At 37.1% G+C, this 26,716-nt stretch overlaps 1 protein-coding gene across 4 annotated transcripts in view; it reads right to left on the bottom strand.

Moving 5' to 3' along the window:
- Positions 1-5,603: 5,603 nt before the first annotated feature.
- PPM1A (protein phosphatase, Mg2+/Mn2+ dependent 1A) overlaps positions 5,604-26,716 on the bottom strand; it is a 35,924-nt gene continuing 14,811 nt past the window's right edge. Inside the window, exons 2-6 of one of the 4 annotated variants that reach the window (XM_075150861.1) lie at positions 25,653-26,504; positions 23,725-23,842; positions 18,570-18,678; positions 15,943-16,000; positions 5,604-13,551 (exon numbers count right to left, since the gene is read on the bottom strand). In XM_075150861.1, the coding sequence (XP_075006962.1) occupies positions 13,522-13,551; positions 15,943-16,000; positions 18,570-18,678; positions 23,725-23,842; positions 25,653-26,486 (1,149 nt within the window). In that variant the 5' untranslated portion in view covers positions 26,487-26,504 and the 3' untranslated portion in view covers positions 5,604-13,521. Of the gene's footprint in view, positions 13,552-15,876; positions 16,001-18,569; positions 18,724-23,724; positions 23,843-25,652; positions 26,505-26,716 lie in introns of those variants that run through there. The other 3 variants (XM_075150863.1, XM_075150860.1, XM_075150862.1) reach the window with 3 other exon arrangements.

Below are 26,716 nucleotides of genomic sequence, written 5' to 3'. Positions count from 1 at the left end.
TTTATACTTCTATCAAATATTAACCATAAGTATGCCATATGTGCAAATATTAATCTAACTAATTAACATTTAATCCAGAGAAATAACACTTATCATCTTTTCCTGTTCTAAGGTTCTTTTCACCGCAAATTTTCCCTATATTTAATTCGTGTGAATTTCTTTTGTTTCTAAATTTCTGCTGTGAGAAGTACTCCGTTAGTATCTTCTGTTTATGTTTGACTGTAAAGCACCAGCCACATGCATGGACGGATCCATATAAACATTTTAACTCGTACAGGTATAGAATTAAAACAAAATATTCTGAGTCTAATGAATAAGAAAGCTCTCGAATGCTTAGTTAATTGGCTTAGGCCAGGGATCTACGCAAAGCGATGCCTTTATCCTGTATCTTGCAACAAAGCAAGGAGTATGACTCAAAATGTATATTTTCTCTACATCTTAGAGACCCGTGGTCTGGTCTTGTGGCTTCATAAATGTTTTTGTGAATGTGCTGCCAGAACAGGTCCAAACAGTTTGAACACTTCATGCAAAGGCCCCATCAGGGCTGTAATTCAGGGCAATGACACCAAAGGTTGGGCGGTGGAAAGCCAAAAGCTGATGCTATACATGTAGATTTCTAGGCATTAATTAAAAAATCAAATTAAATCTCTACCACCCCACCCCCCCAAACGCTTGCGAGGGACAACAAAGCATGGCAGATCTACCTCAGCATGCTGGGAGAGAGGGGAAAAAAGAATCAGGTCAAAGCACACAACATACAAATCCTTGGGATGCCGTAGGGCACAGTATGCAACGACCTCAGACTGTTTTGAAAATCGATTACAGAAGGCCTTCAGCTGAATGGAGTCAATGACCCTATCCATGCATGGCAAAAGGAAAACAGCTACATCTTCTCTGAGCTAATACACACGAGGGTTCCTGGCCCAAGATCCTCACAGTGGCTAGCAAAAGGGGACCTATGGAAACAGCCCCTCCCAGCTATTCTTCTTCGGACCAGGAGAGGAAAACATTGGCTTTCTTTTCATAAAGATTTGATTTCCATGAGATCAAAATAGACAAACCCCAGGTTTCCTCCTCCCCTTTGAAAAAACATCCCCAGCTGTGCTAGGGGTCACGACGTAATGGACAAAGAACGTGTGTAATTCAGGAACTACAACTGCCTAATGAAATATATGTCAAAAGAGACAGCTGGCCTGAAGGCGTGGGCTGCCCAGTGTCTTTGTCTTAAGGTTTTCTCTAGCTAGAAGTACAGGAGAATTAGGACTGAGTTTATCTGGTATATCCAATTGCCAATGTCTTCTTTTTTGCACTTAAGCTTGCACCCTTCAGGATTTGTAACTACTGTCCAGCTAAAGCTGTTCTGCTCAGACAGCATAGGCCATAACCAACGCATGAGAACGACGGGTTTTGCTCCCGGTGAGCAGAGTGTTCAAAGACAGGAGAGAACCATCGAGTGTGATTTGGGTAGCAAAGAAGTGGCGACACTGAGACTCACGATGCTCCAACAGACACAGAAAAATGAGTCTGACTGTGTTACTACTGGGGAGAGACTCTGCTTCCGATAGCTGTTTCCATCATCCTCATTAGAGCAGGAGAACTAGTAAAGTTCTTGGTTCAGTGACATGCATTGAGCCTGCTCTCTCCATCAGTGCTTAAAGCACAAAAGATATTTATGCTAACCATATAAAAACATATTTAAACTTACAAAGATGAAGGAATTGGGAATAAGGTTGGAGACCACTACTTCTAAAAAACTTGTAAATTGGAGCACAGGGATTACATTGCTTAAAAACATACATTCTTCAAATGTGGAGAACATGATACACCAGCACCGGTTCACTAGACTAAACACATTTTCCAGGCAACGGTGCAAAAACCGTTTGAAGTCAAGCTTTGACCGAAGTAAAAAAAATAAAAAAGGGTCAAAAGTAGCTCCATTAATTTTCTTTGCCTTAGCTAATGTAGACCATACAATTGTGTCTTCCTTTGTTTCTCTTTCTTCTTTCAGAAAAACCCATAGCAACAGTAGAGGAAATGAATTGCGGGTCCAGTGCCACAAAAACATATGAATGGGCTTACTTTTAAGCACGCGAGAAGCTCAGTGGCTTCACTTGGGACTGAATGTTCAGCACATGCTGCAAGGCTCTGCCAACGCGGGACCTACCACGCAGAAATGGACAAAACGGCTACGCACGGCCAGATAAGCTGAGACAAGGTGTTCACACTACAGCATGAATTAGCTGCCTGTAGAGACGGTAGAAAGTTTAGCTTTTTAGCAGTGCATCTAAGAGCCTCAAACCCTATTAGACCAGGTGGTGTAGAAAGCAAGCGCGCACTATTCCTAACACGAGAAAATGTAGAAAACGCACACAGAAGATGCAAGAGGGAATATAACAACACCGAGAGGATTTGCAGACTTTTACAGAATAGTCTGGCAGCTTCAGGCCAAACAGAGATGGTCAAGGAAGAAAAATCAAAGGGATCGAGTGTATGCGAGAGGTGGCAGAAGGAATACGCTTCACTGCATGCAAAGCAAGAACCAACCACAGAACAAGACCCAACTGATTTATGTACATAGGGAATATAAAAATTAGGCTAAAGGTTACAGTCTACCTAGAAACAAGACGATAAGGTGAGAACAGGCCCTTATCAAATTTTAATATGAAAGCTTTGTATTAGCTATTAGGTAATAGAAGCTGGGCTATGGCCTGGAGCATCTTTCTTCTAGCACCGAACTCATGCCCGTGCCGAGGTGTTCAGATGCAGGTAAATTGAGACCCTCACCCTCAGCTTAAGATCTGAAACTGGGGCAAGGTTCAGCCTATTAGGCTGGCCACCTACTAATGTTTCCTAACAGAAAACAAAGTTTTCATATTGAAACTCCTGTAAGTTTTAAGAGTGTAAAAGTATTAAGCTAATATATTTCTGTAATTAAATATTTACATTATTTCAATTCATGCTGTACATTTCATTGCTAATATTTTCAGTATTTTTTGCTGGTTTTTTTTTGGTTTTTTTTTTCCCCCTGAAAGTGATTCCTGATATCTTGCCAGTGTCCAGTTCATCACTGGGAGTCAACAACAACCAACTGGAGGGTGACTTCACTTACTTTCCTATTCCCATTGTATGTAGTCTTCTAAGATAGCTGAAGGCGAGCATTAAAATCCCCCAAATAAACAAAACATTGCAACAACAGCAGAAAAATCAAAAAACTCTGAAGTGCACACTTCAGGATACTTATAATATGAAGTAAAACATATTAGGATTAAGACTGATTTAAGTTGATTGTGTCACTTCATGTTCTTCAGGTAACAGACTCCCACTATATGCATGGCAGGGGTGAGCACTACAAAAACAATAAATGACTCTTCTAAAGGAATACTTCAAAAAGCTTCTGGCCTTTTGGAAAAAGTAATTTAGGTAAGTAGGAAATGCAGGAACAAAAAAAGCACAGCTACAAAAGACCTGGAGGACAGCCACGTCCAAATACCCTATTCCTACTGTCTAGATCTTAGTCTAGGGACTCCACAGGTTATTTTAAAAACAGACCAGAAAAGCTTTTGTTTCCTTAAATGCCTTTTGGTTTTGCATGCTTGTAACATACCTTGAGTTATTTTGTTGAAGTAAATTATACATAGCTGTTTGACCTTGTACCTTTTCATAGTTTATGGGACAGGACACAAGTTTCAGAGGAAGGTGACTGTTCTCACCAAGTTACACTTGCTATTCACGAGCCAGCAGCAAACGCTGACGTACGACGTCAGAGCAAAGGGGAAGAGCCACGACGCCGCTTCGGCAAGATGATACTTCCTAAAGAGAACCAGCAGGACACTGGACAGTGTCGCAGGCACTTCTACTACTGAGGAGAGGTGAAGACAGACAAGAAAACACATACAGCTAATTGTATTTACTTCATAACTGCTCTACTGTACAAATAAGCTCAGTGGTTTAAATGTCTATTCAGCAAACTTTTAATTCAAGACAAGTCTAAGCGGTAGGTCGCAGCAAAGTTTTCAGTCCTGTTTAATAGGATTAAAATCCTGGCTAGCAAGTATTTTCTTAAAGTAGAGGGTGAACACCAGAAAAAGTTGCTAATTGGGAAAAGAAAATTCTTTCTCACAGCTGTGGCTCATAAGTAGGATCTTTGAAAGGTTGCGGATAATTTTAAGTTCTCCCACTTTCAGTAGAAACATTGGAAAGTTTGCACTAACATTGGTAAGTACAAGTTAACTTAATCAATATATGAATTCTCGTTATACTGATGAACTTCCAGTCCTGCAAGCTCACAACTGAGAGCCATACACCAAGTTCATTCAACTCCCAGAGCCTCTCTTGGTGTATGTATATTTGCAGGGATAATTGTCTGTTATTTCTACCAGTAACTGTAAACGATTCTTCCTGCTACTCTTTGCCTTCACCTTCATTCCTTCAGAACACCACATTACAATAAACTCTTATATTCTTAAAAATTGCTGAAATCTAAAAATTGAAATCACCGTTAAATGATTTAACTGGGCTTCAGTGGTAGACTTTTTTTACATTAACCCATGTAACCGCTGTCTGATTAAATTCAGCCACAACAAACACCTTAAGTTAGCTTAATATGTCTATCTAAACAGCTCTGATGACATTCAAATTTATTATTACATGTCAAGATTAAAAAAAAAATTAAATTAACCAACAATGCTATTCAGAGGTATGTTATTCTTTGGCTTTGGGGAAAAATACACTAAAATGTAAATTTCCAATTAGATGGGATAAAACATTCTTTTTATAAACTTTGAGCTAGAAAACAAAGGGATATACTTTGTCTCCCATGTCTGCTCCATTAGTGTGATCAATTAGTGATTGATTAGTCAATCATACCGCAGCAATTTCAGTTTTTCAATCCACAGAAAATATTCCCTCATTTTGCTAGACAACAAATTCCGATTTTTTATCCTTAAAGGGATGGGGCTGAATCTTTAGGAAAGATAACTTTGCTTCAGGTCAGAGGTGATAGCAGAACACCCTCCCACCCCCTCCCCTGGTTTAATTTGTGGAGTCCATGTCAGAATCCTACCAGCTCTCTGTCTATAAAGATTTCCAGGAAAGATAAATGTGAACTGATTAACCTAGAGGCTCATTCTCCCTCCAAATCATACTGGCTAAAACCAGTGTAAAGATTTATTTTATCTTTCAGCATCCTTAAATTCTTACCAATTTTATTACAAAAGTCTATCCTGTATTTTACAGTACTGAATCAGGGCAGAAGATACAAATATATTTTTCTCCTGTGTGACTTGGGTTTCCAAAAGTCGGGCATCCTAATTGATCCCTAGCTCTCCCGAAAACCCTGGACCGGGCAGTCTCAGGGGAACACCATGGCTGGAGTCAAGCGCGTGCTGCTTTATCTTGGAATTTCAACATGTAAGGGGAAAAACAGTGAAAAGGGGGATTTTTATTACTGTAACTAAAAATGATCAAAATAAGCACTCAATATTCCATTTTAATATAACTAGCTTGAATCAGAAAACTGAAGGAGGCCTGATAAGTTTGTAAATTAGTGACAATAAAACAGATGTGAAAAGTTTATAGCATACCACTCAAATACACACACACGATGTAGTTGCCTGTTTTATTTAGTGGAATCACTTTTGTAGATTAGAAATATTTCCAATTCCCATTTACTCCAACGCAAGCCTCCACCATCGACAGGCATAACGCAGTTTGTTCAACTGATTCCAAACAAAAAAAAAAAAAAAAGTACAATCTCAAAAGTTAAGTTAGAAACTAAGTTCACACATTTTCTTTGGGACCAGGAATCTGTACATAGTACAAAATATACATTTATTGAACTTTCTGTAAACACACAGTTTGAATTGTGTAAAACTGTAAATAGTGGGTGAACTACGTGGAGAATAATTTATTATATATTGTTATACATTCTACTTAAGGAAAATAGTTATGCTCTTGTATATTACTCTGTTAAATTTATAAATTCCATAATGAAGCTGTGTAATCTGCAAACATGCTTTTCAAGCTTAAATCTCTCCATTCGTAACACACATTTATACAGGTCATCCATGAAAAAAGTTACACTTTCCACAAAATAGATATAAAGAGGTCATGAATTTTCTAAAAAGACAGGCACAGCATGTCACTACAAATGAGACTCTTATGACACGATGTGGAGTCAATTCTGTGAGAAGACAGGTGAAAACTCTCTAATTCAGCATGTTTGTACGTGGTCTTAGTAACAAGACAGATGCTAGAAACCAAAATCTCTGCTTTGAAAGATTTATAAAGGAGCCAGTTCTGGAAACCAAACCTCACACTTTTCAAATATCCAGTATTCCCTGGCTAGGATAATCTAGGCTTTTGTCTCATATTAACCCTTTGTCACTAGTAATTTAGTTTTCCGAGTAGTGAACTACCCGGCATGATTTGCCATCTGCATAATTCAGCACTTACTCCAAAAACTAGATTCCTGGCACCAAAGAGTTAGATCCGGTTAATAAATACAACTTAACTCTTGGTACTCAAGGTCATTGCGAATGACACCATCAGCAATAAAGCGTATGCTAGGAAATCCCAACTTCCAGCATCAAATGGTTGCACAGCATTAACCCGCAGAACGCGTGGTAACAGGTACTGCAGCATCTCATGTACTGGGGACTCCGTTGTATAATGCCCAGTTTCCAATTTAAGAGGCTGGAAATTTCAAATTGCCAGTCTAGCATCAAACACTCAGCAAGAATAAAAAGTTCCCCTAAAAACACCAACAAAGATCCTTTCAGTAGGTCCATCACTGAACACAGAAATAATGCTATGTAAATTCAGCACATTTATCCCTAGATTTTTAGGGTCTCATTGTTTTTCCATCCCAGGTAACTCATTTTGGGTTTCATCCTTTTATTTATTCTTTACAGCTAAAAGCACTCCATCAAAGACTGATCCTCTTAAACTGTGCCCTTCTGATGTTTTAAAAGGAAAAATGCTGACTTACGTGTTTAAAGAATTATGAAATTGTTATCTCCAATTAATCTAACATTTTGCTTTAACATTACCACCTTCTTCCCTTTGGCTTTGAAAAGCTTTTTTAAAACCAAAACTGAATAAAGATTACATTTCTTTTTCATTCCAAGAAAAGTGGGACAGGTGGGACAGTTAAGGCTCCAACAATACATGTGCAAACTGTATATATTGTGAGTGAAGCTCCATCAATGACAGCAGGATGTAAAGTTAAGCACGTGCCTGATTTTCCCAAGACTATCTTAATGTAATTTTCCCCTGTAGTTTGAACAAAAATACTGTGCTTCAGCCTGAAATCCCAACAGTGAAAATGGAATCGCCTACTCAGTATTTCCACTGCTCAGACTGGGTTGAATTCAGTAACGCAAGTGAAATTAAACTCTGGACCTTAGTCTATAGGCATTGATAGAAGTAAAAGCACGTAATGTTTTATGACCTGCGAGCCTCAGTTTTCTCATTTTTCTTCTCAAAGATATTTCTCAAAAGAAACAACAATGGCACCTCCTTCAACTCTGGCGGCTTACTCACAATACATATGGAGAGTCCTGTCTACTTAGCTGTAAAAGAACCACGCTCCCACCAGCTCTTCAGAGCCATACAGTTAATGGAACCAAAAATGAATTTCAGTTTTGGCTCAATGTTATCGAGCCAGCAGAGAAGTACAGATGTAGTGCTCTTAAAGGAAAATGTTACTATCTGACACATCACTCACCCTTGCAAATAAATGGCTTGTTACACAGTAGTAAGGACCACTGGTTTTATTTTTCTTTTTTTTTGGAGAAAAAAAAAAAAAAAAGAAAAGTAGATGTCTAGTGATATTTTAAAAAGCATTTGGGCAGGAAGCAGTACAAGTGTAAAAATCTGGCTAGGCATAAAACAATACATACTCTAGAAACCTGACCTGTCATCCCACCTCTATTGAAGTTTTGACATTTTCAGAATAGAACTATTTCATTAATTCCATGAAAGGCATTTTTTAAAGTTAAGTCCACTTTCCCAAATTTTGTGGTTGCAAAGATTAGGGGGTTTGTTGTTGTTCCATTTAAAGCAAGCCTCCCCCAAAACCCTTTTCCTAAGACACCGTTATCACTCCTGTTCTCTTAGCTTGGAAGCAAAGACTTCAGAAGAGTGTCCACATGAGGGGGGAAAAAAAAAAAAGATCTGGTTTACTGCCACTCGAAAGGAACATCAAATAAAAACATAGATAAAGCAAGGACTATGTATACAGCCTAGGTCACTATAGGTCAAGAACTCTGACACAATCAGATTAAAGCTCCAGACATTTTTTTCATGGATTAAGTAAATAGTAGAAATATTTGTAGATTTTTCTAGAAACAAGTTTTCAGTGGGAAATAATATAAACTCAACTTTTAGCACGCTGTATTTTTTTTTTTTTTACTTGAAAGCATTTAGTGGTCCACGAGAATAAAGAAAAGCTTTAAGTTTTCCTACAGCTTCTTGAACTTCTGTGAACAAATGCCACGGCCCAGGTGACTGCTACCTCATTTACAAAGCAACATTATTAAGCAAAATAAGGCTACAAAGAGGTTCAGCGGGCACGCCTGGGTCTGCAGAGACCTGCAGACCGTGCAAGCACTCCACAGAGACAGCTCAGAAAGCTCACCAAAAGATCGGATTCTCTGATCAGTATTTCACAGACAGGTCAGTCAAAAGTACTTAGCCCCAGACTGGTACTTTTAAATTTTGCTCCATTTTTACAGCTTATAGCAGGAATCACATTCATTTTATGCACTACAGCACCCTAGAAATTCACGTGTGGAGCCTCTTTTTAACCACGTAAAGAGTTTAAAAAAACCTATCCAGCCAAGTAGAGACTTTACATCCTGTATTGGTATATAAAGGCTTGGGTTATGATCATCTCAAACACACACTGTAGGAACAAGGAGCTATACTAGTTATCTAGGAGACATTATTTTCACACTTCATGAAGCTTGGCACAGAGTAACAATTCAATTTTCTACACAAAACTGTCAGGTACAGCTCTATAGCTCTACACAGTTTTGCTGTTTCTGAACCTATGCAAGGTACATCAATTTTTTATTAAAATACTGTATTTGCCAAATGATGAGGAAAAAGGTAACATTTTACCAAAGGTTAGCCCATTACAGACATGGCCAAGTTTAAATATCAAGAAATTTAAATATACCAAGTCATTTGCGCATAAAAGCAATTCAAGATGGTGTAGGTAGAGATGAAGGTGAACATCTCAGCATGATGAAATCCTGATGTACATTGAAACAAGGAGAACTGTAACAACCATATCATTAACCTAATTGTGGCAGCCATGCTGTCTATCCCACAGGACAGAGCTACATACATCTAGAGAAAGTGAACAGAAAGTAAGTTTGTCAGCATGGAACTCCAACACAAGACGGCATTAAAACCAAAGTCTCACGATCCCAGTTTTAAGAATAAGAATGTTTACCAAAGCAAAGTGTTTGTCTTAAGTATAGAGTAGAGAAAGATCTGCAAAGGCTTCAATACTCCCTACACAGGTCAATCACTGATCTGCGTTCAGGGTGTGGTTTCCCAAACTGTGGCAGAAGGGGTGGTGCAACCATTCCTTTCCTCTCAGTCCTGTCTCCCCACTCTGCATCTTGCCCTAATACCAGCATCCTATAGCTGGATTATCAACTTACCCAGCTGAAAAGCACAGATTTTTTCCTCCTACCTGCACGGCCACATAAGCATGACTGCTGGCACAAAAAGGGCAGTAGGTGCAAACTGATAGCAATAGGTTAGTCTTGATCTAAGTTGATCATGAAACCATACCCTTAGTTCATATATCACTAAGAAGTGAAATGCAATAGGAAGTCTATCCTATCCCAGCGCAACAAATTAAGATAAGATTCTTTTCAGGGAATCAATTGAAGTGAAAACTATTCCCTAATTTTGTTAAATCACCTTTTTAAGTTTCCAATTCTTGAACTGAGCAAAATGGCTCAGATTTTAACCTATACAGTTGAGACAGTATCAGCTTTGCAATAAACAATTTAATGGATGCCGAAGTCAGTTTATCCTAAGTACATGTTAATATGATTAGCTTTGGCACCTGCATGAACGATCAAGGTAAGTGCTACCATTACTCATCTGCTGCTTAATACTCATCAGGCATCTTGCTAGTATGACACAACCTAAGATTACTGCGATTCAGGTAGTTTAATGACACGCAGATGAAATTTCGCTCTCCGATTCCGACTTCTGCTGGAAGATTAAAATGAATGATGGCCACCCATCAAAGTCTTTGTGGTGCTGCTTCCTGGCTAGGTAAGAGCAAGCCAGCTAAAAGGCCCTGGCTTCATAGCTTGCACCGGACCTGCGGATTTCTGCCCCACCACGTGTACCAGGGGCTCTATTGATACAATGGATTTACAAAGCCTTGCAAACCTAGGACCCTACTTAACGTAATTGCATTTAGTTAATCCAACATTGGTTTTAAAACACATTTTAGAAGCCTCTGTCTTGAACATATTTCAATGCTGAATTAGTGAGAATTATTTGAAACAGTTGTCTATAAAGCAGTACAGGTATTCTCCCAGAACGATCAGTGAAACATTTAATCTGACTATAACAAAACTCACAGAAACTGAAGCCAGTGAAGCTGTCAAATGTAGAAGGAAAACAAAGTTGCATGGCATACGAAGCAAAGTAGCTTTACAAATGTCATTTCCTTTTAAAAACAAGCAAATTGGGACCATCCTATTTGAACATGTATTTAAAAATACATCTTTTAACATCACACAATTTTCATTTTTGTCACACAGGAATCTTTTTCCACGAGGGAAATAAATAGCACACAATACTTAAAAAAAAAAAAAAAAGATTGCTGCCTTGCCCCTGAGGTGCTAATGTTTTTAGCATTTAAAAAAAAGTTTCTGGTGCAACAAGGAGATGCACAAAGGTGCGAAAGTGCCTTTTTCTTTTCAGAGCAGTGAAAAGTACAGCTTGCCTCTTTTCTAGGATGCTTTATATACTTAATTCATATATTTTGTAATCAAAATCTGTATCTAAAATGGCAGTGTTTATGCATACATAATAGATTCAGTGCTCTGATCTCATCAAAACGCTGAACATAGGCGGGAGGAGAGAAAGGCCTGAAACGGGCTTTCTTCCGCTACCCTCAAACCTAGTTACATCACCTGTAGCAATAGCAAAATTATTTTCTTTCTAACCTTTAGGAGACCTCATAAGAAGAGGCTTCAAATACATCATTTGTCACTGAGACAGTTTAAGTGATTACGGTTTGAAGTATGGCTTTTCACACCACAGTTTTGCTTCCGATTTTTAAAGTTTAAAACTCAAAGGTTCCACAGTCCAGTTCAAGGTTTTGCAGTTTCCAAAACTAAACTTTAATCTCTATGAAAAAGGACAGAACTTTATCTGCCTTGTCCTAAATTAGGTTTAGCTTTTTGCACTAATACGCCATGTATTATTAAATATGCTTGTTAATTAGGTGCCTGTGAAGCTATAACTTAACATTAATTATAGTTTTGCACTCTACAACAAAATTAAGACATTTTAAGCATTTATTCATAGGTAGGTAAGGAACTGGTTCTTTAAGCAAAAATTGCTATAAATTTATAAATACAAATAGTGCTTATGTTCTCTTCATTCATGCTTGAACAGATTACAAACTGAATACAATGAAGTTACGCTTAAGCACCCCACATAGACAAGAGGGATAAAAGAAAAAAGTTTGCTGGTATATACTATACTTAGTTCCAAGACACTATAAGTTACTTTTTCACTGTTCAGTGTTCCCTAACTCTGCATTAGTTTTAAGGCTATATATACAAATATGTATATTTCAAATTTAGGGAAAGACAAATATAGCAAAATGCATTGTACTACATTTTCCTATCAAAAAGTAATTATACACCAAGTTTTGATTCTGTTTAACTGCAGTAAGTGTTACAATCTACTGGTTTTACTGATTTTCCTTTTGGGGAGTCTGCCAACTAAATGAGTAAACTACATATTAAATACAATATTCTCAACCAAAAAGACAATACAAGGTGCACAAAACAGCAGTTTTGCAAACACGACTGACTTGAAAACTTAATTTTTGTATGCTCAATGGGAGAAAGCTAAGCTTAAATCAAATTAGTTTATTATCTCATAAAATTTTAAATTAGAATTTTAAACAACAAACAGTTAAATATTGTCAACATGCTATATCTCAAATCACAAGTACTGTTTAACCACTAGTCTCTCATTCTAAGTAAGTGGGTCAATTAAAAACACACACCATAAAATGTTAAAGATTGTCAGGCTTTGACAAATGTATTTTTATCAAACAGTAGGCAAATTCAAACCAATGCACATCTTCAGTGGGGAAGGAAAAAAAAAAAGAAAACACCAAAAAGCCTGAAAAAACCCACACTTGTAAAAAATAGGGTTACGGATTAATCCCACATCATCCTCTAGCATATGGCTATGTTTTGGGCAATAATCAAAATCCTTCCCATTTTAAAAATGGGCTACCAATTAATAAAAATATTCTTCCACAAGTAAAATATCATTTACAATGGCACTGACATTTTAAAAGGCAGGAAAAAAGGAATTACACATTTATGGATAAATTTCTTGTTTGTTAAATCAAGCTTTATTGATAAAATGGAATTCAAAGTATTTTACTTGGAACAGCAGCAGACCCAGCCAATCAGGATTGTAAAAATGCTGCAGACTCCTACTGTATGTAGAAAGCTGCCTGTTCGTGCTCAGTGATTAGTAGCTTCAGGTAAGGGTTAATGAAAAAAGAGGTGCAAAGAATCAAGGCATTCCAATCCCAAGGTTCGTATGCGTATGAACACGATACTATTAATAGGGCATGATTTAACTCCCACTGAAGTCAAAATCAGAACTCCCTTTAACTCAATGTGAGAGCAGGAGTGCATCCAAGAGAACTACATACGTTTGTTGAAGAATGTGCACTACTCAGTTATTTTTCCATTGCCAAGCAAATTCACACACTGTAATTTCTGGTAAGTTGCCCACAAGTTCAGCTTCCATATAAACCAAAAAGTTATCTTTACAGTTTTGTGCACCTCTTGAGCACCTAGCTGGCTAGGCTGCTGCTCCTTGCAATCCAAAACCACAACATGAATTTAAAGGGATATATATTGTTGAACACACAAGCCAAACATTTCTTCTAACCTTTATAGTGATTTAAAGCAGTTCATAATTAAATATGAGCATTTTGTACAAAGACAATTGCACTTTACAAAAACAAAATCATACAACATAAATTGCTGGAGTCTGATTTACAACATGAATTATGGTTTGAAATCACGTTTACAGAAGTCTGTTTTACAAAAAAGATCAGTTCCTGGGCTAGATGTCGTACTGCTGTAGTCACTCTCACCAACACATCATATTCCCCTTCTTTAATTAAGGTTGAGGATGGATGTTAAGAAGGGTCACTGAGGTTGGGCTGCACTTTCATTTGAAGGATGAAACGTGAACTCCACAGCTAGATGTGCAGTTTTACCACATATCATCAGTTGAGGCAGAATCCTTAAAGAAAAAAAGAAGGAACCCTTTAAAGTCTGGAGTACCCATAGTTACAGCAGTTTCTGGATAATCCAGACTGAAAAGGGTAAAGACTTAAATCATTTTAGGAGTCTGTTTTCTCTCCCCTTTCAGAAGTATCTAAAAACCACATATGCTTAATTAATGAAGCATTAGTACCAAGACATTTCAAAATCTGACCAAGTGTTTCATAATAGCCTTATAAATCCTGAAAATAATATCCTAGGAACATTATTCAAAAGCATTTCCAGAGTAGTTAAAAGTAATACAAAATGGATACACTTACTACACAGGTGCGTTAAAAGAGCAGGATGTGCCTCATGCCATTTGTTATTATCATTACCATCTTTTGCGTTTTCAGCCCTCCCTCATGGCATAGGAAGATACAGTCATCAACAGACACCCTGTTACAATTCAGATCAATTTTAACACTTATAATTTAAGATTAGAGAAGTTTGGGCAACTAGTTTGGGCAACTGCAGGAAACCCTAATTTTGGATGGTAATAAAACCGCAAGGAGAAAAAAAACGTATATAAGAAAAAAATTGGAAGCAGAGACATGCTGTGCTCTAAATCATAACCGTATGGCCACACTACGTGGTATTACAACCATGCATCCAATACATAAGTATCCCTAAAATTTGGTCCATTTAGGCCCACAGGCAACAGTGGATTTTGTGTAACTACCACATCCCTGAAAAAATTTAACCGATTCCTGCTATCAGTTTAAAAAACCCCTAGTACAAATTGAATATTTAATTCTAGTAAGTATTTTTTAATCCATTTGCCTTTGTGTCAGGTCTGTTTCCTTCTCCCTTGCTTAGATTGTTCTATATTCAGCTTTCTCTAACTGCCTCATCAGTTGGGTACATAGGTTAACACCACGACTAAGAAGTGGGACCACCGCTCGGTAGCTGAAGCAACAGCTGAGTCAGTAGCACAGGCATCAGAGCAAACTGCTTTTGTACAGCAATCTCTGGTTGTTTCAGCATTACCTGCTACCTTCCCCTAAGTAATTAAGGGCCATGATGGGCTTTAACAACAGTGTATGCTAGTGCTTCCACAGCTACACTTCCCTATCATTACTAAGACTGCAGGAGGTAGAAATATTAGTCCTCTTTAAAAGCACTGCCTTACTGATTCCTTTGAGAGAAGAGAGGCTAATTAAGTCTCTAGCAATGCCACATATGACAATTTCTTAGCACTGAAGTTCTGCACCCTTCATTCAAACTTGCACACAGAATTCATTACAAACCATAAAGAAGAACAGTTGGCACGGAGGTGTAGTAAAAAAACCAAAATCACTAAAATTACCCTTTGCAAAAGTACCACCTCCAGTTTTTTCTTCAAGAACAGAAGTAGCAAGGGAGAGCAATTATATGAAAGACCAAAATGGTTGTGTTTGTTTCAAGTGCAAGGATGAAGAATAAAAGCAGTAGTGAGTAAAAACGCAGGAGCTGCATGCCAACTATTCAGTATGCAAATTTCTGTATCCAAGTTGCCAACATCATCAGAAAACAAAGTAGTTTGTGAACTGTACATTTGTAGAACAGCAACATACTATAGAATGTATTTTGAAGGTAAAGCATCCTCTTTCGGCCATTGTTTAGTCATTTTTATGCTAAAGATATAATGAGAACCGCCAAATAAACTAGCTCCCAGTTGTAAGGCCAACGCACAATTCTTTGGATGCATTTCACTTATGTCACATCTAAGTAATTTTTGCTGACAGGTAAAGGATCAATTAACTATTTTATGAGGTACAGCACTTCCGGTGACAGAACGTTTTTTCCAGTGATCTAACCGCAATTGGGATCACTGTTCATATTTTAGAGTTTTGGGTTTTTTTTCCCCACTGGCAGTAGATTCATGTCACTCTGATCACTGACATATAAGAACCTAAACTGTATGCTTGCTGTAAGATGCTATATGCTTAAGAATAAAAGTGCTTACACTGTCCATTTGGAAAATTAATATATCCTTAAAGTTGATAGTTACAAATCTGTTTAACCTACAAGTATAGCCTTTTTCTTCTTGATATTTGGGGAAAAATGTCTCCCATAAGAAGGGGGGGGGGGGGACGGGGGACCAACATGACACTCTGCACCATTTGGCAGGAAAGCATTAGGAAATCCAGGCAGGATTCAAATAATGAAATTCCAGAGGACAAACGAATCAACCATACCAGAGTTTTCAGACTATGATCAGCAGAAGGTAGCAGAAAACAATTACAAAACACAGTCCAAAGAGCACAACATTGCTATTGCTTCTTTGGGGAAAGGGGTCTTTTAACAAGAACTAGCATTATGTTTCTTTACAATACAGCTAAAATAACTGGGGTGGGGAGAAAGATAACATAAGAGAAAACATACTTACAGTATCATCATTCCTGTACGGGTTCAGTCTGTTATAAACGGCTTCAATCACACTCCGTCTAGAGCAAAAAAAAAATCCACAAGATTTTAAGGTTGTGTCTTTTTTTTTTTTAAAGTCAAATTCTCTAAGTACAATTTTAATTTAAAATGCAAACTTTTAAAGGTTTTAAATTCACAGAACCAGCTTTACTGCAAGTTAGCACTAAGTGTCATTAGACATTGAACACAGCTACCGTACCCTTAAAAACCTTTATGTTCAAGAAAGACAAGGCTGTATACCACTCAGAATTCAGCAGGAGAAGAGGACAATGTGACATTCAGATGAGGCTGCAATGCTGCTTGGCGCTATGTCCCTTGACTTTGAAAAAGGGCGTCAGAAAACTTGATGGACATTGAATGCCTGGTCATTTGTGTGTCTGATGAACACTGCAGTAGTACTTCATGTATTACGGCACTTTCATAGGGGAACAGTGAGGGTTTTTTTATTTTCTGGATGCACAAAAATTGCATTCTGAAGTACGTTTTTGTTCGTGTTACATTCTGAAATGTACTTCCCATGTGCAAACCTGGAAAAATTATTTCTGAAGCTCTTTTACAATAATATGTCCAATACTCTCCTGCAAGTTTTCTCAAAGAAATTTAAACTGCAAATGGCAGTTCTACATATAGTATCTTCAGACTGAGAACAACTTTGGTAAAAAATGTTAAAAAATTAATTCAAGCATCTTGACAGATTCCTCCTTTAAAAAAAATTTGCTTAGCATATTTAAGCTAACTTTTAATTAACTTTCGTCTCTGGGATTCTCGGCTTTTCTAATATTGATAGAAATATTGATAGGAAATATATTGATAAAATACTAATAGAAAATTGCAAACAACGTAAATGAGCAACTTTTTTTTTTTTTTTAACACAGAGTGAAAAGGTTTTCTTGAAAACTGATACTCCAATAAAACCAATGTGAGGCTGAAGGAGGAAGAAACTTTTGCCTTACCCAGCATATAAGGAAACAACTTTGGAGGGGGAGCAAAAAGGAAAGAGGGGAGTAAAAGACAGGAATTATAGATTGGACTTTAAAAGCAACTTTCTTCCAGATCCCCTTCTGCAGAACCAAGTATGACGAAGTAGCAGACTACAACTGCAATACAAAACAAACTTCAAAGAACAACCTCTCAACTGCTCATGAATGCATGCAGAGCAATCACAAAGGAGTGCATTAGAAGAAAAAAAGCAGATGATAGGCTTTATAATCTCCCATAACACTGAAAAGTCAGGAACTACCATGCAGAATTATAAACATCATAGTGAATCTAGTGAATGATTATAGGGCAGGGAAGAAGCAGCTGAATTTCAAGCAATAAAAACAAGCAATTACATACAAAGTACATTGCACGTATGAACTGGAAAGTTTCCCTTATCTTTCAAGAAATAGGTATCTTTGATTCTAAATAAAGGCAGGTTTCTTGAAAAGCATTACTTTCCTTCCAAATTGGCAGTAGTGCTTTGCGTTACACTAACATCCAATTAAATCCGCACTTCTATCGATCCCTATTCAAACTAGCATCACTAAGACACAAAATCCCACAGAAGTCAACTCGCTTCAGCACTTCCTCACAACCACAATGCTACTGCTAGCCAAAGGAGATTGAGAAAAATCAATTTGTATGCCATACTTCATGAGTAACTGACTCATTGATACTTCAAGACTGCAGCAACACATCCTAAATAGATGCTGCTATTATATATAAAATTGCCACCTCTTCTTTTCCTAGTCAAACAGTTCATATAAGAACAATTTTGTTTTGTAGAAGTCATCTTCAGTTATCATTTATTCAGTTACATACCTAGAGTCTTCATGCTTTGGTGTAACAATACAAAAATCATACTCTGAAGGGTTAAAAATATAGTCTGTACTGTACGTGCCCAATAATTTTAACACAGCACAGTTTCACGAACAATCTTTTGAACCAAAACGCACTTGGTTTAGTGTGCAAACAAGCTAAGTGCATTGCTTCCTTAAAGACTGAACATCAACTTGAGAAGCCACAGAGCATCAACACTGAAATCTTCAAGGACAAAGCCAGCCTGTAAGAGCTGTAAATTTAACTTCTCACTTTTCTTTTTTGATAGACTTCTATCTAGTTTTCAGATTTGTCACAAGCAGAGAGATAAAAAAGCAAACTTTTAAGCAATTACAAGATTGCTTTAGCTACAGACAAGAAAAGAAAGCTGCCAAGCAAAACATCATATGCATATAACTTCTTGTCGAAGTGTAGAACTACGTATCCAAGTAACTACTGAAGTCAGTGCATTATTGTTCCATCTTCCAATGTAACCTCCCACCCAGAAAACCCAGTTAATTACAAAAAACAGACACACTCAGGCCACCCTTAAAAAACCCTCGGTCCTTCTCAAAACTACAGTTTGACATTTAATTTTAGTAGTGATTCATAGTTAACTCTGTTCTTATGCTTGTCTTTTTCATTCAGAACAACTGAGTAATAAAAATTGGAGAACAGATCATCACCTTTTGTCCTATGCCCCTCTTCCCTCCCCCCACTTTTAAGAGTGGCCTTGCAGTTAAGTTTCGATTTAAATCAAAAACCACATTTACGCTGATGTGAACTCACTTGCTTGCCAATTCACCCCCCGGCGGGAGGTTTGGGATGCTCTCAGTTGCTAACGTACGCATCACGTGGACTAAGTCTGGGACTCCTTCACCCTGCTTCTTTATGATCTCTGGGAATCAGAAGTACTTTTTTTGTAAGTGCAGTCCAAATTTAACTTAAAAAGATTGAAACACTCAGTTTTATAAAAAGGCAGCTTAACTTCTGTTAATATATATTAAAAAAAACGATGACAGACCATATTCAACATGGTAATTCTTAACTTTGGTTCCATAAGAAAAAGAACCTGTAACAGATTTGACAAAGATATACTGCTAACTGTTAACATGCACACTGGTTTTAGAAACACACAGCTACCTAATGAAAGTGGGAAAAAATTCTTTAACGGCTTTCTTGCTATACATTAGATATAATAGAAGATGTAATATCTTCCCAACAAAAGGCCCTGGGCATGAGGCAGATATTAACATCAGCTTTATCACTGCAACAGAAGATGAAAGATTATTGCCATCATAGAAAGCGTAGTATTTTCAAGAAACAAAAGGTTAGACATATTAAAAATAACTCCCATGGCTGTATGTATATTAGCCAATACTTGTACCTCAATGCATTACAGCAGCATGCAAATTTTAAGAACTATTACATACAAATTAAAAGCCAGGGACGTGACATCTAAGAGACAGTTCCATCCTCAACTCACTTAAGAGATATGTGAATATTGGGCAGTTATTTAAAGCTGAGCCACTCCAACTTCTGGGTGAAGAGAATCTGTACTGTAGCCACAGTCAAGTTTGCTAAGAAATTCATTCTTTAACTTTATTCTTAGGCCTGTTTTTTTTTTTTCCCCCAAGTTGTAAGCACACAATTTTATTTGAACTCAAGAGATTTCAGACCATACCACCCTGAAGAGTCGCTCTTTAAATAAGGATTTTATGAAATTCAAAGAACAAGCACATTTTTTAAAATGCATCTCATTGGTTTATCTATAAACATGAACTCCTAAAAATTGTAAGAGATATGAATTATTAAGACTTGGCGCTGTTGATCTTCACGTGAATACTGCAGCACACATACAATAATGTGTACATACGTGCATATATATATATATACATGCACATATGTACCGCACACTATTCTTCATGTAATAAAGCATTTACAGCTTGAAGAGTAGTTGGAATTCATCAGTACCACTTTTGAAAAATACTCTAGCATTCAGTTTTTGCCCCAAATGATAATTCCAGAAGAGCATACCGAGTTTCCATTTTATAATTTAATTAGTGAGATAAGGCACATTAAAAGCTTTTAAAACCAACATGTATCCAGTCCTTTTTAGTTAAAAAATTAAAACCAACAATTGTGAATTACTTTTTGTGCATGCAACAGATTTTCAGGGCTGTGTGTGTTTACAAAAAGCATCAACTCTATTTTGTAGTCAGGCTGTGTAAATTATTTGCAAGGTACAGTGGAAACACTGCCTAGCCCTCAACCAGTGTCAAACTGCAACACAAAGCTTTAAGCTGTTTACTTCAAAACCTACATCTTAGATGCATGACACCACACACCACAGACACCTCAAAAACTTGCCATTTCCTCAACATCTATAGCCAAAATTCATTTTACCATCTAGTATTTAGTAAATAAATAATCTACCACTCTTAAATCTGAATAAGAAGCAAAGATCTCAGATTTGGTTTGCCAAGTTCCTTTATTGTGCAATTTTGAACATCTAGTATATTCTACATTGTGCTAGTGCTAAAGTTCTGCTGTACAAAAATAAGGAATTTGTAGTTTACCTATACTACACAGTTTCACAACCTATAACTGCAGTACATTTAACATACAGTCTCCACTAAATGAATACATTTATATTTTGATAAAACTATAGATACAGACTGAATGAACACTGAAGACACAACAAATGGAGTCGGTCTGCTAGCTGTGTTTAATTTATTGGAATTATCTTCTTTCAATACATCTTACAACCCTCTCCCCAACCCTTAATTTACTTTTAAACCTTCTACACATTTTCATGGCATCAAGTACTGGAAGAATGTACTTACAACCCTAAAATAAAGGATTCAAAACATATCTGCTTTTTCATATTCTGAATGGGAATTCCACACAAAGTTTAAGAAAAAGCCAGAGCTTTGTTTCTGTGAAAATACGGGAAGGAACATGTAACAGCTAACTCAAAATTATTTATCTCTATATAGGTATAAATATTGCAAGGATTATCTATTATGGAATGTTTTTATGTAAAAAACTGAGAACAGAAAAAAAAACTTAGACAAGTTTCTTTTTAGAGTCAACACATCAATAACACATATTAGTGCAAAAAATAGCAACACATTTTGGAATGACTGATTACTTCTACCATGAAGTCCACATTATATTTTAGGAGTAACACTGATTTATTGCAAGTAATGGCACAAAGATGCTTCTCCACACTTGCTTCTTCTTCCATTATTATTTATTGTAGCTATGAATTTGGACCACAAACACATCAAAATTAGTAAAAGGAGAGTCCCAGGTGGCATGGTAAGTAGAAAACTTTCTATGTATTTTAAAATCTGAATCGCCTCTCCTTATTCAAGATGACCATCAGTACTAAGCCCTATTCAGCCTTAAAATCCGCACTACTTCTTAACAGTATAAAGATATATTCTGGGCTGAGGGAATAAAAGTACAACCAGAAAAAAATGCACATTAGTAAGCATCAAATCTCATTACTTGTTGGGCTACACTGAGTACTGAAGTGCATAAAAATATATAATATGCATTTTTACCAAGTTTCCATTTTAATGAATTTTAACTTTAAATTGGTATTACAGATTAGTCAGATCATTCTAAAAGTACTCTTTTCATTTTCTAGTTCCTTCAGCTGAAGATAAGGCTTTTAAAGTTAAGCGCTGCCATTCTTAAAGTATCCTAGGATAACAGCAAGATTATTCACTGTAGTGTTGAAAGTCTCAGATGCTGTAGCAGTCCTACCTTACTAGCCAATACTGCATTATCCATTTACACCAGGAAACAATTTAACTGCACAAGAATTATTAAGTTAAATGTAACAAAGTTTATCAACTCTTGTTCTTGAAGTTCTGCTTTAGTTCAGCCTCTCAACTTCCCTCATGAGTAAGAACTAGAAGGCCAAATCCTGCACACAGCTGATACAAATCACTGCTGGGTTGAATAGTGTTTACTATATATTCATTAAATAATATCTTTGTGCAACAACAGACAAAAATTGAGGACAACTCTAAAAAAGCAGCAAAGACCCTTGAGGGGAAGTACATGTATTTCCTCAAGTTGTTCAGACATCACCCCATTAAATTAGTATTAAAGTGCTTTATAACTACATATAGAATCCTTCTGCCTCTATGCAAGTATCACACTTCGCTTGTTCTTGAAATTCTCTATTTGTACAAATGCAAAGTACTGGCAGCCAAATTCATTGTATGTACCATAATCACATGCAGTTCCAGTGTTTAGGTTCTTCATTTACAAAATGAAGCGTCTGTACAAAAATGTCAACTTTCCTCATCTTAATATTCCTGGGGTACAATGAGGCCCGCTGAACATGCAGCCTTAACTTGAACACATTTTCATATTCTAGATCATGGGTTTGTCTGAACTCAGACAAAGTATCTACGATACGAAGGTAATACTTGCCCAAATTATGAGAGTTAGCATGCTGTAATGTGTGAATTTACAGCATACTTGTTCTTCACCAGTTCTGTGAGTGGGCATAAAGAGCAAGCTCTTCAAATGCCTGGTGCAAAACCGCTCACTGCTTTGAAATGGAGAAAGCCATCTGACACTTAACTCATGCAGTGTTACCACACACTTGGATATTCCTGCTACGCTGTCAAAAAGATCCACACTACTGCTTACTGTGCACCAACTTCTCCTATGAGGCAAGTGTTAGATTAAAACACAGAAATGTCTGTCCGGACATTTGTTCAGGGGCAGAACAGATGTAGTTCGCCAAGACCTTGCAAATGAGGCCTTTGAAAAAGGTGATACTTTCTGAAAAGAGCACCTACACAGGTAGTAAGTGCTTTAAAATTGCACATTAATTTGTCTGAACCCGGAATTCCCATGTTGGCAAGTTCTCTGCGAAATTTCTGAAGCTGCACTGTGTTTTCTTCATGCAAGTTAAGGAGGGAAAAAAGAGCACAATATATTCCTCTAACTTACTAATCACTGATACCATAGTTGTGAAGAACTCTGCATATCGTGCGTGCCCTGTGTGCTGTTAAGGATTCTTGGAGTATATACACATAACTAGACTTGTAACATATAGGTCTAAAGGAGTCCACTTCAAAAATAGACTTAACCTATGCAAATAATGCATACAGCGCGTCTTACGTTTCAGAAACAAACTCCAAGCTGTAGTCATTTTTAAATACCAAAAGGCACTATAAATCCAGTTTTAATGAGAAATCTTTTAAATCAAATTGATTTCAAATATCATTTTTAGTTAGGTGACCCAAAATGCCTAAGACTTGCAGTTTCAATTTAAAGTTTAAGAACTCCTGAAATACAAATTTAAAACAAAATTTTGAAGTTATTATCAGAGTAAGATGAGCTCCCACCTTTTAGTCATCATGAATGCTTAAAGATTAGCTTTGACAAATTTCTGATGTACTTTGAAATAAGTAAATGTATTAGCAGGTGCCTTAAAGATGACAGTATTCAAGCTGTAACCCTACCATAATTGGATAATAAAAGATTATGGCTAACTAATTTATACATAACTATACGGAAAAATGGCACTCAAATTACCATCTTAACAGACACTTTGCAAGATATTCTGATTATTTCATTTAACTCCATATAACAGGAACCAGGATTTACTGGTTGGAAGTTAGTGCTGTCAACGGACTCATGAAGAACACTGAGCACAAATGAATTATGTCTCTGCCATCCTGAATAATTTTCAGGGTTATAGGCTGCTGCACTTTCACAGCAGAATTTTTTCAGGGCATACAGCAGAACTATACGAGTGCCTTTTTCAGAGGTGTACACTAGATGGCCAATGGCACTTGAAGGTCTATTAAAAAGCCTGTATGTGTTAAGAGTTTAGTTGTTGGAAGGGGAAGGAGGCCAGGGGGTCTGTTTAGAAACAAAGTTACTTATTTTTTTTTAAATGATCCACCTTCTACTCTGCTTTCCAGGTACTTGTCCAACTCTGCCTCTCTTTTCACCGCCTCTGGCGATACCTTTGGTGCATTCGGAAAACAGATCAATATCACACTCATGTTGTCTCGACTTCCCTGGTGGAAAAGAAAAAATGATTTGAGAATGTATACACGCCAGGCTAAATACACATCAAAGCATTTTACACACAAAAATTCACAAATCATATGGTATTAGAATACAACTTTTACTACTATGGATCTATATTATCATTAGCCTTAATTTCCCCCCACCCCCTTACAGAATTCCAGAAGTCTGGCCGTTCATTCAGTACAACTTTTAAGTCACTTTGTTCTTTCCTCTTTTATGGTCTGAAGACTACATGGAGCCAGTTACAGACAGCTCATTGTCTTTTAAAAACGAACATTACTAATGAGTGATGTGTAATTACAAAGTTGTGTTCCATCTTGTTTTAAGTACTGTCCAATCATTTTGGGAAAAGAGCTGAATATTAGATGGGTAAACAAAACCATTGCTGCTTAAAAGCACTGTAGGGAGGTGTTCAGATTGTGCTTCCACCTAAAATCACAGCTACTAGGGCATTTTTTTCTCCCTTTTCTTTTAAAACAAGAAAAGTTACAAGTGAGAGAATCTGTTAAGAGACCAGCTGGAATGGGCCCAGGCCTTTACAAAAGCATTCTTTGAAACAGAAACATTTAAAACTCCAACTGAACAGAATCCTAATACTTGAATACGTTAAAATACAAACACATTCTGCTTATGAAAAGTAACCGTTTAGTTTACTTTCAATACCCCTGTGCTCTGGTCTACAAACATGCACCCATATGCTTAACTTCTAACACCAATTAAATCCACTGAAGTCAGCAAGATCAAGAACAAGCCAGTGTTTAAAACAGGAGTATATGGGCGTATGGGGAGGTGCTGACAGTTGGCTACTGCAAAGCTTACAGCATCCACAAGCCACTGTTCCTTCCCTGGTATTTATTTTCAGGATTACCAGACAAAAATTGTAAACAAAAATATATGCATTATCAATCTGCCAAAGTGTTAGAAAGCAATTACATTTTTCCAAAAGGGAAACAATGACCTTGTTAGCCACGTGGCAAGAGCGGAGATGCTGTCTTGTCTCTTTAGTATCAAAAATGTTGGCTTTTTTGCATTATGACTTACAGCTTGCCTTTGGAAAATTAAGTGTCAAACTATGAAACTCAGTACTTTAAATCTCTTCTGTAACTGCACCATCCTGCAACTTACTAATACAAAGTAGAAGTTATTGTAGACAAAATTACACAGATTTGTTAAACAAAACAGTCCCATCATCTTCTGCTTGAGCTACTTTCAGAGCTGTATCACACAACACTGAATAAGAAATACAGTAATTAAACCAGAATAAAAACTAACTTAGGAAGTCAGATTTTCAAATAGTCAAGAAGAAATTTTAAACTGCAAAATATGAAGTCAAGGTTCATTCATTCTCCATTTATCTTGGTGTAATTATGACAGTAATGTTACTACTGTATGCCCAAGTAAGGAGGGGAAGATTAGGAAGGGAAAGAATATTCTCTAGCCTGATTAAGTCTTAAGAGTTAAGGTTTTGTCAAGTATGTTGTGAAACAGAAAAGGGCAGTTATTGTCCTTGGCTTGCCCATAAATACCCATCAGCTTCTAGCTTCCCACTGATTACAACATATCTGTACATGATTTTAAACTCTTCATTAACCAAAACCACCCAGAAAGCCATACTGTTTCTGTTGTGTGTTCGTTCCCCTTCTATCACCATTTTTGTAGGAATCATGGTAATTACTGTCAAAGTCATGTTAACATAAACCATTGGATACTGGATAGAGTGGAATCAAAACTTATTAACTTGTTCATAAACTTCTAGTAGTGAAAACACAGTAAACTTCTTCTCTCAAGTCTGGCTACCTTGTACAAGCAGGTGTCAACTATCTCATTGCAAACTTTCTCAAGGTCATCAGTGACTTCAAGTCTGGATCTTACAAAGTCACACAGCTCTTCATTTCCCATAACATCCCAGATACCGTCGCAAGCCAGTATGATGAATTGATCATCTTCTTCTGATCTCTCAATTTCATAAACTTCAGGTTCAGGTGAGACTAGCTGTTCTGTAGGACCTTTCCCATGGACACATTTGTAATCAAAGTCCCCAAGTGCCCTTGAAACAGCAAGAGAGCCATTCACACGCTGAATCATTACAGAGCCACCTGCATTCTGTATACGCTCTTTCTCCAGTGGATTACTTGGTTTGTGATCCTGTGTGAAGAAGTGAACCTTCCTGTTTCTACAAAGTAAACCTCTCGAGTCTCCACAGTTGATGAAGTATGTATGTTGGGGAGAAATCATGACACCCACAGCTGTTGACCCACTTCTGTCTGCGCCATGTTTCTTCTCTGAGATGACTCTCATGTGTTCATCAATTTGCAGAAAACCTGTTCTGATGCCGCTCTTTACACTTTCCACAGATGGTGGCCCATCTGGCCCTTTAAAATCCTGGTTGCTCGTGATGTGATCTAATAAATGCTCACAGCAGTACTTGGCAACCTGTGATCCAGCGTGCCCATCATATACAGCAAAAAATGACCATCCATCAAGTCCATTTGGCAAACCAATCACAGCCGTATGTGCATCCTCCATTTCAACTCTCCAGCCTTGCATACTACTCAGACCATAACGAAGCCCATTCCCTTGCCCCTGGGCATTATGCTTCTCCATCTTTGGCTTGTCTAAAAACGCTCCCATGATGACTTTCCTTCAGTTCTAAAAAGAAAAAAAGGATTATTAAGATATTTCTTAAACAACTCTTGTTTAAACATCCTATTGGAAACTATTAAATAATAGCCCAAATAATGTTAAGATGACAAAAATACACAGATATAAAGCTGACTTTTCGTGTCTCTCTCAAGTCAAATTTGCATTGCTTTCATCTAATTTAAACAAGGACACTGCTACTAGCTGAACGGCACTTTTCA

This window comes from Calonectris borealis, chromosome 5 (genome assembly GCF_964195595.1).
Source record: "Calonectris borealis chromosome 5, bCalBor7.hap1.2, whole genome shotgun sequence".
In the NCBI taxonomy this organism is placed as follows: domain Eukaryota; kingdom Metazoa; phylum Chordata; class Aves; order Procellariiformes; family Procellariidae; genus Calonectris; species Calonectris borealis.
The sequence above is the reverse complement of the archived record's forward strand: the minus strand, read 5'-3'. Positions and strand labels throughout refer to the sequence as shown.